Source organism: Morone saxatilis, unplaced genomic scaffold, assembly GCF_004916995.1.
Source record: "Morone saxatilis isolate NCDOM2014 unplaced genomic scaffold, NCSU_SB_2.0 Contig12, whole genome shotgun sequence".
Taxonomy (NCBI): domain Eukaryota; kingdom Metazoa; phylum Chordata; class Actinopteri; family Moronidae; genus Morone; species Morone saxatilis.
The window spans coordinates 19,992,866-20,008,090 of record NW_023339674.1 but is presented as its reverse complement, the minus strand read 5'-3'; the positions used below and the strand labels follow the sequence as shown (position 1 = coordinate 20,008,090).

Here is a 15,225-nt window from a genome sequence, read left to right as displayed (position 1 = left end):
ATCCACAAAGGTTTACACACTAAAAGTTTACCATATATAAGCACATCTTGAACTTTATCTGTCTGTCTGAACCATGAACCTGAATATGACTGTTTACCACTGTGTGCAAAAAAATATATTTCTTGGACACATACTGTGAATAAATGTTTTTCCTACCATCAGTAGGCCTGAATTTTGGGTTTTCTACATACTGTAGTGTGCAGGTTGCTCTGACCTTTGAAACTGACACACCTGAAGAGTGCAAACTACTTTCACAATTTTATGATCTCATATTATTACATAAACAGCATTTGTAAACCACATCAGAAGACAGGTGAAAATATAGTACATCACTTCATGAATTCTCAGACCTGTTCTTTGACTGCATCTTTTGGTGGATCTATAATGTATAGTGTATATTGTTACATTAACCAGTGAACCAGGAGTCCTTTAGGAAGATGTTGCACCTGTCCAGAATCTGAGCTGGACCATGCAGCACTGGAACAACCTCATTGTTAGACAGAAGCACAGCCGTTATCACAGTTCCTCCAAATATGAGCAGCCAGGGAGAACAGAAGGAAAATGGCCTGCTCTCTGGTTCTGGTACCACTCTGGTTCTGAAAGGCTGAGCCACCCGCTCCCACTGAGTGAGGATAGCCTGACGGGCTCCGGCCCACTGTCCAGGCCCAGTGAGACGATACTGATATGGAGTGCAGGGACCAAAGAAGACTTTCACCCAGAGCACAGGATCTCTCAGGAGCAGTGTCACAAAATTTGGTCGAACCCCGACCTGTGATTGGAAGTCTATCATGACGCTTGTGTCTTAGACATACTGTACAGATAGTAACACAGTTTTGTATAAAGCTGAACTGAACTCACCTCATTGGCCATAAAATCCAGGTATGGGATGTAATCTACCTGGAGAGCAGCCTGTCGGTGGCAGGGGTAGCTGAGAAAACCAGATTGAAGAGTGGATTTGTTGCCATTATTAACATATTTTAACTAAAATGTTGCTTTCTAAAGGAAGAACATGATCTGACTGTACCATCTAAAGGATATCAGTGTGAAGATATTTTCTACCTTTTCATGTTTCTCTTCGTCTCAGACTCAATGACTGCCAGCATCTTCTCCTTGGATGGAAGACTGCTCAGACCTTAAAGATAAAAACACAGTCTGGCTCCTTAACCCTGAGTGTGACTGTGCGTATACAGTACAGTACATGTAAAGCTCACAATTGTTTACCGGCAAAGACCTTCACAGCCCACCGCGCCTGCATTTCCACAATGGGCATGATTGGTCCTTTTGTTTGAAAAAGACCCATGACGGCCAGTGTTGGTTGTACTAGAGAAGGAGGAAACAGTCTCCTGAAATTTGAAAAAACTACAAGGTGATCCTTTAAAATTATGATAATATATTACAATGATATTTGACAACATAATTAAGATCTAAAAAGAAATGATGTTTCACTCAAAATAGGGAAAATACATACAAGCTCCATTCTTTTTTATAAGTTGGCTACCGTCAGGAGCATCAGCCCTTCTGTACCTGACTTATCATGACAAGCTTTACAATTATTTTAAAATGTTCATAATTTAAACGACCTGTATATAAGGCAGAAATATTAGCAGAAATGTATATATATATATATATGTATATATAAGTAATATAAGTATGTTTTCATTACCGTAATAACCTGAAAATAAGAATCATGTTTTTGTTACCATAGAATGAGTCGTTTTTATCTACAGAGGAAGCGGGTCCACTTCTGTGGAGTCTGCCATGCTGAACCTCCATGTTTTTAAAGTAACCACGAAGGGACAAACCAAAAAGAAGCTGTAGATAAGGCTTTTTTAAATGAGGGAAACAGCTTGCCTGGCTCTGTCTAAAGTTGGACCAGCACCTCTAAAGCATACTAATTAACATGCTGTATTGTGTGTGTTCAAGTGTAAAAACAATAAGTTGTGTTTTTTTGTGGTATAAGGTTTAACAGGTGCTTGACTATTTCTTGGTGCAATGACTTCCTGAAGTCTACGCTGGTTGGTAGCTACATATTTACCATACTGACAGAGAGACATCTATATCTTCTCATCAACCCATAAGTTAGATGTGCTATATGACGCTTACAACTTCAGTAAATGAGTTTTTAATTGCGCAATTTGAAGTTTCAATCTACCTTTTTACATAATAAAATCAGCCCTAGCTATATATAACTCTAATCACCATATACTTACTTGTATAATGTCATGTCTCCGTGAGGCCCCTCTGATAGAGCTGGAGGCAGAAATGGGAAGCTTACTTTATAACCTGTACAGAAGACGACAGCATCAATGTTCTCCTCCACTGTGCCATCTTCAAATACAACTCCAGAGTCTTTGAAGCCTTTCACATTGGGCTTCATTACGAGCGCTCCCTGAAGGATTTGACCAGGAAGATCATTATTGATCAAAGGCCTTTTGTCCAAAAATCTGAGAAAGAAAAGAAATAATAGGAGTTAACCATTTTTCTTGCTACAAAGACTATATGACATTCAAAATAACAAGTGTCATTTATTTGTCTGCACAGATGACACCAAGCAAATCATCAAATAAAACTGCACAGAAATGAATGCGGAAAATAATCTATAGCACATATCAACAAGATTAATACTGATGAAATATTGTCTAAAATAGTTGAGTCTTGCTATTAGACTTATTATGGGTACTTAAAAAGAGGAGAATAAAATTTTATCAATCTATATTTATGTTTGCATGTGTGATGGTATTAAAGGAACAATCTATATCAAATGTAAATTACATGGCAGTCGAACCAACAAAAGCCAACTCTAGTTAAGAAACAGTTCTTTTAACAAAAGACCAAAAGCAAACTTAATTTATTAATGTTTTGCTGTTTGCTGCTTGTTTAAATCAGCAATCCTTTTAGCCATGCTAACGGTGTGGCTCGAGGGATCAGTATCAGTCAGTCCAACTTTGATCCAGACTTAAATATCTTACATATGTATAACAAGATAAATGTAGAGGGTGAACACAACATTATACCTGCTAAACAGCATGTTAACACAACATACAACAAGCATGTTAGCATGATATTAGCATTTAGCTCAAAGCAGTACTGTGCCTGATAGCCTCACAGAGCTGCTAGCATGGCTGTAAACAGGTTTTTTTTTTAGTTCTGAATATTTTATTAAGCCCTATGGGGTAATTTGTCCTTCACATTTGACCCAAACAGACTAATCAGCAAAAGTCTAAAGGCCAGCACCAGTTTTGAGGCCAAGATTTTGATTAAGGGCACAGGCAACAGTAACCTACTACATGTCTTTTGGGGTAGAAACTCCCCCAACAATATGCTCTAAAAATGAAAGACAAGTGACAGACACTGAGTCACTATGCTAATCATTTACAGTTGACTATGCTGCAACTTAAATCTGTGGTCATAAAATATGAATTGGGGCTTTAAACATGAATCACATAGAAGAATAAATGAGACAAACAATGAAATAAAAAGAGGTGTTTGAAGCTGACAGGAAAGACAATAAATCCAGTGGCCTGGGGTCATGAAGCAGAGGGGTACATAAGTGATCCAGGTCAAAATGTATTACCTGTGTCTGGGCTTCAGGCCGTACAGTCTGTGGTCGTAGTTTTGGTTCAGTGCTCTCTCTGTTGCCCAGTTCACCAGAGTACTTGGAAGAAGCAGTGTGAGGATGTTGTTGAGCCTGGTGATAGCTGTCATGTCCAGGGGAAGACCATTACTGGACATCCTGCTTATCACCCAGACCCCCTCGCGTGTGCTGAGAAATGTCTGTCAGAGAGATAATTAGCACTCGCAGTGTAGTAAGAAGCTCACAAAATAAGGTTATACAGCTCTATAGAGCTCCCTTACCTTCTTTGCAGATCTACTAGTCTCTACTGCAATATCGCCACCAGAATTGCCGATGCCAACCACCACCACCCTCTTTTCTCTGAAGGCATCTGCATCTTTATATTCCCAGCTGTGAAAACACCTGCCAGAAAACGTCTCATGTCCTGGAGAGATACAGATGATGCTACAGATCAAAGAAAAATAAAAAAAATTTGCAGGAATGTGCAGAAAAGTCCTACTTATCACTTACTCCTCCATCAATTTCTGTAAAAGGTTTGAAAAGTCTATTTGTTCACAGACCTGGAAAGTCTGACAGTGGTAGGACCGGATGGGTGTAGTGGCCTGAACAGACCAGAACTGCATCAAAGACGTGTCTCTCTTCCTTTCCTTCCCTGTTAATGGTCACTATGTCCCACTGACCAGACAGAGAAAAATCTGGCCTTTGTGTGACACTCTTTACTGTGGTCTGAAGCATTCGTAGCCACATTCACGCACACACACACACACAAACAAACACACATTTATAAATTCAACTTCACATAATATGCTGTGATGTTGTGCAGTGGCTTGATAAAACTGGAATAACCTGAAAATTGATGTATCTGAACAGGTCAAAGTGCTTAGCATAGAGCCTGAAATACTGCAGCAGCTGGGAGTTGTGGAAGTAGTTTGGATAATCAGCGGGCATTGGAAAATCACTGTAGCACATCATCTCTTTGGAGGTGTTGACCACCAAGGAGCGATAGATGCTGGACCGCTCTGGCTCTGGTGACTCCTGTGGATAAAAAGAAAACCACTCTGATAAGATCACTTTACTGTTTAATCAACGCTGTTGTGTTAATCATTGTTTATATATCATCATAAAGACTTATAATAAGACTTGTTCTAGATGAGGGGGAAAGATCTTTGACCATACAGTGATTTCCATATCTCGCCCTATGTTGGACCAGAGAAGAGGAAGAGAGATTGTCTGACAAGTTACATTTTACAGTTTTGCAGTGATGTGAAAAATCAATATTTGTTTGTACTTGAGGGATTTTTAACCTGGGCAAAATACAGCAAGTGTGTGTATTAATGAAGTGCAGGGTTTAGTCAAAGCTGACATCTGAAACCAGTGCTGAAACTTATCTGGTCCAACATAGGGCAACAGGTTGGCTGAGATATGGCTAGGTTATGGGACATATTTGGCTACCAGATCTGACTGTAATTCAATGTATTTGAGCCGAGTGTATGGGCCAAACGAATTTTGCAATGTGAGTGGGAAACTCTTTAAAACGGTGCCCCTGCTCACCTTAAATTTCCACAGACCGCCAATGTCATCGCTACTTTCAAAGCAAACAGGCTCCAGACCTTCATCAACACAGATCTTGATACAGGCCAGCCCAGAACTACCTGCTCCAACCACTGCCACACGTCGAACCATTGTGGAGCACTCCTGCAGGGAGGGACACGAAGAATCAGAAATGTGTCATGTCTGTACACAAGACTAAGAGTCTACAGCCCTGCTAGCAGCTCTGTGACCCTCACAATGCTAAGATGGTAATGTTTAGTAGGTAGTATTTACCAGATTTATCAAATTGCTTTAGACTGTCAGTAAATAATGTTTGCTAATTAACACTAAAGATAGTTCTGCAGGTATGTTTTCATAAACCAAAATAATGGATGTGTTGATTGCATTATGGCCCAATTATGGTGGCATGGAGGATCACTAAATTCATCTGAATGTATTCTCTAGAGACCTTGAATATCTATAGAAAATACCACAGCAAGGATCACAAAAGGCATTAGACTTCACACACTAGGGAATAATCATAGCACATTTCATGGTAATTTATCCAATACCTGTAAAGCTATTTCACTCTGAAGCACATATGCCAGCTTAAGGTGCCACTAAATCAAAAGAGACCAAAGTCAGGAGGTTTTTCTTCTGTTGGGAATGTGAACCAAAATGGTGGAACAGCTGTCTGACATTGTCACCCACAGATCCACGCTGCTAGCATGGCTAAAAAGGGAACTAGTGAAGTGTTTTCGAAATCCACCCAGATGTGAGTTTGGTAAATGTTGTTTTCTGCTTTTCCTGTAACAAGCATTATTTCCACTATCAAATATGACAAATTCAGACTATATACATGCAAAGTCTACTATTATAATTATCTCTGCATTATCTCAGTATTATAAACATTAGTAATCTCTGATCCTTCCAGCAGTGCCTCCATACTTCATGACTGCCAAACAACACTCTGTATATGCCTGTATAACTCCTAACCTTGTAATGCACTGATGTTCAGAGTAACACTACAGCATGCAGCAGCATTTAAGCGTTAGACTACTTTAACAGACTAGATAAACAAATGAAATGTGTAGAGGAAATAGTGTCTCGTCTAAAACCCATTTTTGTCAGGGGGAAAATCAGCAGAAAACCGCTGGCACAAAAATAAGTCTCTTCAATTGTTATGTTGAATAACAACACTCTTACTGTTGAGGTCTCACCTTCTCCAGTAAGCTGATTGCAAGTCCTGTGCAGCTGTGATCAGATGTTAAACAGCCTCTCGGCTCACATGAACTGAGCTGTTGCTTATCTCCTAATCAGCTAAACAGAACTGCAGGGGTGGGACTTTGACCCTGTTTAAAACAGGTCCTTAACCAGGATTTTAGAAATAGTAAGGTCATGAGTCCAAGCTCTGCCAGACAGGTTTGGGGGCATGGCCTTAATAAAATGCTGGTGACTGTTACAATTCTTTGCATTTTAATGAATGAATGCATAATTACCTAAACATTAGTTACTGTTTATATGCACCCGAGTAGTGATACATAACACTTATTAGTTACTCAGTAGTCCACAGTACTTTATCATTACCTTATGATTACTTAATATTTTGGGGCCCTTCAGATAAAGTGGTGCTTCATACTGAGTAACTGAATACTGGATCCTTACTTGGTCTGTTAGTTACTCCCTAAGTAAAGTTGTACAATTATGGAGTGGTTAATTAAAACTGAATCATTACTTCACAAGTACCTGCCCATTAGTTACCAGGACTGCTTTTCCTCCCCTAAGTGATTCTTCACCCTTACTGACAAATAACTTTATTAAATAACAAATAAGTTATTAGGCTACTTAAAATACATCAAAGAATCATCCTCTCTTTAGTAACCATTTTCCCCTATTGACAACATGTTTACTAGTAATCCATTATTACTTCATGATGAATTCAAACATGCATGTATTATAACAACTGTATGGTTATAAAATGAATTTCGCAGGTCCCAGAGTTGGTACCACAGCAACCAAAGAGACATCTGTAAAATACAAGTTCAACAGCAATGAAGACACAGAGCTTTCAGTCTTCCATTCAGAGTGCATCTGTTTCCTTTATTTCACAATGGGAGTGCCAGTCTGTGTCAGTCCATACATGTGAAACAAGTGCACATAACATCTGTGAATCCACATCTCACAGAATGTTTTCACAACTATTACTACCTCACATCAATGATGTAGGCTACTTCTTACAGTTTTCTGCTTCAAGCAGCATTTTAGGACGCACAATCTCCTGTACATAACATGACTTACACACTCACTTTACACACAGCTACCACTCAGAAAAATACAGAACATTTTTGATGTTAAACCATTAGGCGGTGACTAAAAGATGACAGGGTTATTAACATATAAATATTCTACACAAATAAATGCAGCTCTTTTAACATTTAACAACATCAATAACTGTTTTGTTTTAAGGCACATTGCAATATATAACATTTCCTTAAGCTAGCATACATGTAGGAGCCCAAATAAAAGTACTAAATAAACCTAAAACCAACCGACCTGCCAGACTTTACTCAGCTAACAGAAACGCAAACATCAAGGTGCAGCAGTTGTCCACATGTTGGCCTGAACTGTGTGCGACAGAAATGCCCAAAATTGTCAAAATATATTTAGAACACTTGGATGTATAAAGCTAGGCTTTAGTAAGTTGACATTAGGGATTGTTTTACCAACTACTAACCTGTAAAATACAGATAAAGTTCAGCAGCAACGAAAATACGTCGATTTTCGTTCGTCATCCGACTTCATCTGAGGTGAGGGCGGAAGTTCCTCCCCCAAACAACCGGCGGCTCCTCCTCCTCCTCCTGGCTGCTGCACACATCTGCAAGCTATAGTCACACTGTATGAAAAATTAAATAATGTGGTTGTCACATATTTGGAATAATATTGGCCTTAGTAGGCCTTAGAAATCACAGAAAATAACCAGTTAAAGAAATGAAACACAAGAAGTCTCTTATATAGTTGTGTTATTTTTTTAATAACAAATGATAAACGAAGTATTATTTCCAACTCTTTATGTTGCGTTTTAATTGTGCTTATTTATTTCATGTTTTATATATATATTTATTTTATTGACTTCCATGCCTGACACTTGCCTTAATAACCAGCACCTGCTCACCTCTGACTCTTGATAGACAATTGAACTGCCCAATCGGATATGAGGCAGGTGAATCAAGGAACATATACGGGCGCAAACAGGAGAGACACAGGACAACAGAGGAAGAGACATTGAGACAGAGCACAGAGGGAGAGGAACAACATGGAGGCGAGACGGACTCGAGAGGCGATGTCGCCAGCCAGTAGAGGAGAGGGTTACAACGCAACACAGGAGCAGAGCAAGACTCACGGACAGTATTGAACAGTAGTATTGGGACTTGACCTTCCCTGATTTTAGTATTGGACATTTTATTTATAATATTTGAGTCTATAGCAGTGAAGTGTTACCTTGTTAAAACAGCACAATAAATTGGTTGTGTATTTACCTGCTAAGAAACTCTTTGACTCCTTGGTTTATTCACAGCAATGCTCACCACCAGATTTTAAAGAACCCTTTAAGTAAGAAACAGACTGACATGTATAAGTAAGGATTCAGTATTCAGTAACTACTCAGTATGAAGCACCACTTTACTTGAAGGGCCCTAAAATATTAAGTAATAAGGTAATGATGAAGTAATGATGGACTACTGAGTAACTACTGAACTAATAATTACCTAATAATTCATTAATATAGGCTCTCCCAGTCTGTTCTCTGGTAACTGATCATTATCCACTATACCGTCCTCCATTAGGAAGTACTTATTAAAAAATGATCAAGTTGTTCCTGATTTGTTCCTCACTCTTTTTTTTTAATAAACTAGTCATTAGCTACTCTATAAAGTAGTGTTTCACTTACTCATTAATTAATGGTTCCTTAGCAGTTCCTCATTTGTTCCTCATTTGATTGTTTCTTAGTAACTACTGAACATTTGATGTTCTTTATTGAAAATTGTACTGTGGCCTACTACATACAGTGTGTTGGTTCATTTCTTTTTTATATATATATATTTACTCTTAGTTGGGTGTGTGGTAGCCAGGCAGGAATGGATTTTAAATGTGGTGAAAAGTGCTTTCACCAGCTCAAACTGAGCCCACTTTCTTAAAGCAACACTTTCTTTGTGTTGTGTGTGAGAGCAGGTGGATCTCAACTTCAGATAATCTTTGTGTATTTCACAAATTGTATCACTTGGGGGCTCATTGAGACGAGGACGTCAATGGGAGATGTAAATACACACCAGTATTGAAGAGATGAATGTACAAGTAAACCTTTCATTAAATTGGTCTAATAGTTTGGATGATAGGCACAATTTCCCGAAGGCCCTGAGTAAGGTGTTTCCAGCCTTTGGTAATGTGCCAATAGATATAATAAAGGTGTAATTTGTACTGCCCAAACAGATGCAACAAAATGAACTGCAGTGTGGGGACTGTCAATCAAACTGTTTGTACACGCCCACACAGTCCTGAGAAGATGTATGCAGCCAAAATAAGTTACAATACCAGTGTCAGTGGATCATTTGTGTGCAGTTATGTAGAGTTATGTGTAGGTACAGTTTTTTATTTTATCTTGATGTACTGCACTTATATTCTTACTATTCTATTATATTGTTTGCTTGACAAAAGACCACACTCAGATGAGACGTGTAATATATTTTATTCACACAGGATAAACACTCCACGTTCATGTTGGCTTAAAGTAACATATGACATAAATACATCTGGTTGTTGTGCAGGAACTTTAACAATCCACCAAATTTCAAATATGTTTCCTGTAAAACATATTTTGTAACTTTTTTTTAAACAGTTGCCATATAAAAGGTTTAGGCATTTAAATAAACGAAATATATATGTAGATACAGTAAGACTGCTAGCAATAATCAGTAGCTCAGACAGTGACTCTAACAATCATTCCCATAATCACAACCCGAAGAGGAGTATATTGAACTAGATTTCTCAAGGGATCTAGAAACAATATATTTGGTATTTGTTTTGTGTGTTTCAGGGTTTTTTTCCCACATCATTTAATTGATGGAGCAGGTTTAGATTGTTTGTGGACGGAGCTTGGACAGGAGGGTGGGGATGGTGTTTGGGTTGTGCACATGGATGTAATAGATAGAAGCTCCTCCAGCCATGACGGTCAGGCTCAACTTTATCAGGCGGCCAGCGATAGAGGCATCTTGCTCCTTTAGCTGGAAGAGACAGGAAGGGAAAATGTATGTTTAAATTTTGTCAGACAGTCTGCCACAATGCATACATTCAGCATTTCATGCAAGGCTTACAAAATGTAGAATTATATCAGACCTGTCTGGTTTTTAGGGGCTGGTACATGCGGTCAAACTGGGTGAAGATTGCTCTGCGGGCTCCATCCCATTTCCCTGGTCCCATCAACCGGTACTGGTAAGCTGTGACAGGTCCCCACAGAACCTTCTTAAACAGTGGGTAGTCTGTGAAGAAGAGCCAGGGCAGACTTGGCCGCACCCCAATCTCTCCTGCTATTTCATCCATGTAGGAAACAAAGTCCACCTGCAGGGGAGTCAACTTGGACACAATATAGCTGTGGAGAGGATAAATCAGAAATAAATGTAAGAAATCTCACACAGAAGGTTTTGTCGATTATGATTTTGTCACTTTAAAGCTCCAACAATCGATACTTTTATATTAACAATGTTTCAAATGATTATGTTTAATGTGAAAGCATTTGTGTCTTTGTTAGTTAGTTCCATTATTTTGGTTTTCCTAGCTGCAGATCGGACTTACATTCATTAAGTGACCAGAAACAGCACAAGAAAGCTAATGTTACTTTGTGTCTGCTAGATGTGTAATAGGCAACTGTTTGCTAATATGTTACTCCAAACACCAAATAGTTAGAACATATCAGTATCTGGCCCCAAGTGGCCAAAAATATGAATCCAGGTGCCATCTTTAAAAATACATAATCAAATGTATGTGGGATATGACAGAAAAGGGGACAAGAACTACAAATAATCAGGCAAAGGAATATTGTGAGCTTTACTTTTTCTCCATATCCTTGGTGTCCTTCTCAACAGCCTTTATCATGGCCTGGTTTGATGGCAGTTTTTTATGTCCTGCAGAGCAAAATACAGAAGATGGACAGAGGTAAATAAACATGTGATTGGAAAGTATCTAGACTAGTAGATAGTTATAAACGAAACATGCAGCCTCACCTTTCATGACACGTGTGACCCAGCGGGCCTGCATCTCAGCCTGGGGCATGATGGCTCCAAGGGCATGGATGAAACCCACAACAGCCAGAGTGGGATGCTCCATGTCGGGGGGGAAAACATGCTTGTACAGACCCACACGGTGCCCAGACTTGTACATAGCATTTCTCGGCAAGAACGGAAAATCATAGCTGTAACCTGTGGCGAACACAATCGTGTCCACCTGTAACAGGGAAGAGATAAGTTACAGAAATTGTGCTTGAAATATAGAAATATTCTTCAGGGTGTCCTTGGAAACAAACTCCTCTGACCTTCTCCACAATGCTGCCATCATCAAACACCACGGTGGAGCCACTGATCTCCTTCACATTTGGTTTGAGAACGACCGACCCAGACAGAATCTTTAAAGGCAGGTCATCGTTGATCACTGGGATCTGACTGAAGAGTCTGATGAGGCAGCAGAAAACGGTGGAGTGGATGACAAGGGAAAGATTAAGATATTTTGATAATGACAGAGGTAAAGTTACATTATATATCATTATATATTATATCCCTTACAGACTTTCAACATCCAACGCATTTTTCTTGATTATACAAGCTTAAATGTGACTGACTTCATTGCCTGCACACCTCAGTAACAACATGAGGAGGTCACACTTTATGTAGATAAATAATCTGTGTGGTCCTGACAGCACCTACCTGTGTGTGGGTTTGAGGGCATACATGGTGTGGTCATACATGGCGTTGAGTTTCTTCTCACCAATCCAGTTGAGGACGTTAATTGGCAACAGCTGGAACAAGATGTGGACAAAGCGCGTGTTGTACTTCATGTCCACTGGCAGGCCGTTGTCAGAAACCTGACGGATGACCCAGGCCCCACGACGAGTGCTCATATACACCTGCAGAACGAGAGCACGAGACAGACACAAAGACACATAAATTATTTTAAATCAGATAACTTTAATCAAAAGAAGACAAGAGCAATCAGAAAAGACTTCCCAACCTGCTCTGCCACTCTGCTGCTCTCCACAGCGATGTCGCCGCCCGAGTTACCGATGCCAATGACCACCACTCTCTTCCCGTACATGTCTTCAGGCCCCTTGTAGTCCCAGCTGTGGAAGTATTTCCCTTCAAATGTCTCAATTCCTGCAGCACAGCAGAATCATGTCTTCATATATTTTGTTACTCTTATGCCAGGAGCAAGACACTCACTCACTTTGATGCAAGCCTGGGTAAAATGTCTTTACCTGGAAAGTCTTTGAGTGGCAGGTTAGGGTAGGTGTAATGACCAGAGCAGCAGATTACTGCATCAAAGATGTGCCTCTCCTCCTGTCCATCTCTATTCTCAGTCACCACTTCCCATTTACCAGTACGAGAATAGTCTGATGACTGTCTGACACACTTCACTGAGGTCTAAAATGCATAATAAAATACAGTAGATTAGTTTATAGATGTTGTTTCAAATTGCAGCAATATATTTAATGAACCACACACTCCTTTCTGCTGTGTGGATTTTGTTACCTGGAAGCGAATGTGTTGCAGCAGTTTGAAATGTTCTGCATACATCCTGAAGTAGTTCAGGATTTTAGAGTGATGCATGTAGTTGGGATAATCAGCAGGGATTGGAAAGTCACTGTAGCACATCATCTCCTTGGAGATATTGATGGTGAGGGAACGGTAGATACTGGCCCTGTTGGGTTCTGACACTTCCTGCAGAGAAGAAGTTTCAAATGGCAGAAAACATGGCGGTTTAGGATTGACAGCAACCCCATCCTCACCCAGTTTCACTTAGCTTGGGGCACAAAATGATTGTTAGCAGAACTTATTCTGGCTCGGGAACTTGCCTTGAACTTCCACAGTCCGCCTAAGTCATCGCTGCTTTCAAAGCATGTTGGCACCAGGCCCTCATCCAGGCAAGCCTTCATGCTGGTCAGACCGGAGGGGCCTGCCCCGATCACTGCTACATTGCGCACCATGGTGGAGCTGCATGAAGGAAAAATAGCTTTTTAACTCATCATCAGAGTCAAATTCCAAATGTGTAACTGTCAGTCGCAGCCACTGTCACCTATTAGACGGTTCAGTAATATGCACTATATTCAGATATTGTGCCAAGAATTTAATTTAATTATATTGTTTTCATGCAGAAAAGGTAAAGCTCAATCTTATTCATTTAAAATGCTCCAGTGAAACCTTTACCTACAGTAGAATAAGCAAGGTAGATCAGATATTTTAACATATTTGCACTAGTTCCCAATAAAACTTGCATTAGATTATAGAATTGCTTTATTGATTATAGATATTTCCGATTGCATATGGCAGAAAGTCATTATTGGTTTAGTCCTAACATTTATCGACCCCCTAATTTCAAATGTGTTACATTTCTTTGAGAACACTGTAACTGATCTACTGGCTGAAAAGACAAAGCTGTGCAATATTGTGTGCTGTTTATTGTGCTGAAAACCTTTTCCCACACAATTACATTATTGAGTGTTGTGATTGTATCAAAATGTGAAAATCAGCCTTACTTATTTGATGATCATATTTGATTTTCTTGTTTGAATCAGTCATGTTGCAGTTCAATCAAATTGATATGCACATACATAACACATCTCACTAAAATATTACCAACGTTTACTGCAGTAAAATGAACCAGAAGCATCAGCTCTCCTTCTTACCTTGATCCTTGTGTGTGGGTTTTTCTGCCAGTCAGTTGGGACGAGCATTACCTGAGCACAGACTTTTATACTGAGGTGGTGACAGAAGAGATGAATTCTTTTCTCTTTTTTTCTCTCCAATCTAGCCCAAAAAAGGAGACTATCAAGTTAAGCTACGCAAAAAAAATGTGTTTGACTTTGACTAAAGTTCAATTTGTGCCCTCGCAGTTAAATCAAGCTGATGACGTTTGATGAGTAATTGAGTAACGACTGTACAAATCTATCTATCTATCTATCTATCTATCTATCTAGACATGAGACAGTTTCACATTTGTTCCCCATTTAATTAAAAATCATTACAATCAAATCATTCAGGAATAACTTCTCCGGGAATATGGAACAGTGCATTCAAATCCACTGAACATAACAGTGTAATCACATTACCATACAGGCATATGTATATACATTAAGAATAAGGTCTATACAGGAAACACAGTTAAATCTATAGTATTTAGCAGGCAAAACTGAGTGCAGTGAAATAAACTGGAGCTGGCTTCATGTTTGACAATGTGCAAGAATAGATGTGGCATTTGCGTACAATCTTTAAAAGCTGAACAAACAAACAAAATGCATCTTTCTTTATGGTGGCGTTTCTCAACCTTTAAGTAAACAGGTGACGTATGGAATGTGCAAAATCTATTCTGTAATCACTGATATGAATATCTTTTTCTTAGGCTTCTGCATGATCTCAATATCAACGTGTAAAACAACACAGAAATCAATCATAAAAATCGTTTGGTCACAGAGTTCAGTGTCCAGCATATTTCGATTTGCGACAAAAGGGTAATGAAATAAAAAGTCTGGAAGCTACCACCTCGCTCACAGGTCATCGTATCACCCGCATTGGGCAATTATTGCAGAGAGAGGGCACAGCATGTACGAGGTCAATGAAACAGTCCACAATGGGGCACCAGTGTACCAGGGACTAGTCTGTTAAATTATGTTGGCTCATACCAGATATCTGGCTCTGCCTTGGACCATCTGGTACAAACCACATCCAATGGCTTGCAGTCAAAATGCACGATATTTTTAAAAACTACAGGCACGAAAACTGAACATTCTTTCTATCAAAAAAAGTTTTAACAATAGTTCATACATCACACATTTACAGAGATATCATATGACCACTTATCTGATC

General features: G+C 39.3%; 2 protein-coding genes across 3 annotated transcripts; both read right to left on the bottom strand.

The window, feature by feature from the left end:
* Positions 1-333: 333 nt before the first annotated feature.
* Positions 334-7,924, bottom strand: LOC118321686 (dimethylaniline monooxygenase [N-oxide-forming] 2-like). Of its 2 annotated transcripts, none has more exons than XM_035653137.1 (11): positions 7,839-7,924; positions 5,126-5,269; positions 4,421-4,609; positions 4,135-4,300; positions 3,856-3,998; positions 3,575-3,774; positions 2,211-2,444; positions 1,222-1,343; positions 1,060-1,132; positions 859-928; positions 334-769 (listed from the first exon to the last, which is right to left on the bottom strand). In XM_035653137.1, the coding sequence occupies exons 2-11, from the start codon at positions 5,255-5,257 to the stop codon at positions 407-409; spliced, it is 1,692 nt and encodes a 563-aa protein (XP_035509030.1). In that variant the 5' UTR covers positions 5,258-5,269; positions 7,839-7,924; the 3' UTR covers positions 334-406. The 2 variants fall into 2 exon arrangements, with proteins under 2 accessions (XP_035509030.1, XP_035509029.1); XM_035653136.1 differs by lacking the exon at positions 7,839-7,924 and adding an exon at positions 6,325-6,396.
* A 1,911-nt stretch (positions 7,925-9,835) lies between these two features.
* LOC118321687 (flavin-containing monooxygenase 5-like) lies at positions 9,836-14,150 on the bottom strand. Its single transcript, XM_035653138.1, has 11 exons — positions 14,049-14,150; positions 13,218-13,356; positions 12,895-13,083; positions 12,621-12,786; positions 12,377-12,519; positions 12,073-12,272; positions 11,685-11,820; positions 11,377-11,596; positions 11,205-11,277; positions 10,493-10,745; positions 9,836-10,380 (listed from the first exon to the last, which is right to left on the bottom strand). Exons 2-11 carry the CDS (start codon positions 13,347-13,349, stop codon positions 10,231-10,233), a joined length of 1,662 nt encoding a protein of 553 aa, XP_035509031.1. The 5' UTR covers positions 13,350-13,356; positions 14,049-14,150; the 3' UTR covers positions 9,836-10,230.
* Positions 14,151-15,225: the final 1,075 nt, after the last annotated feature.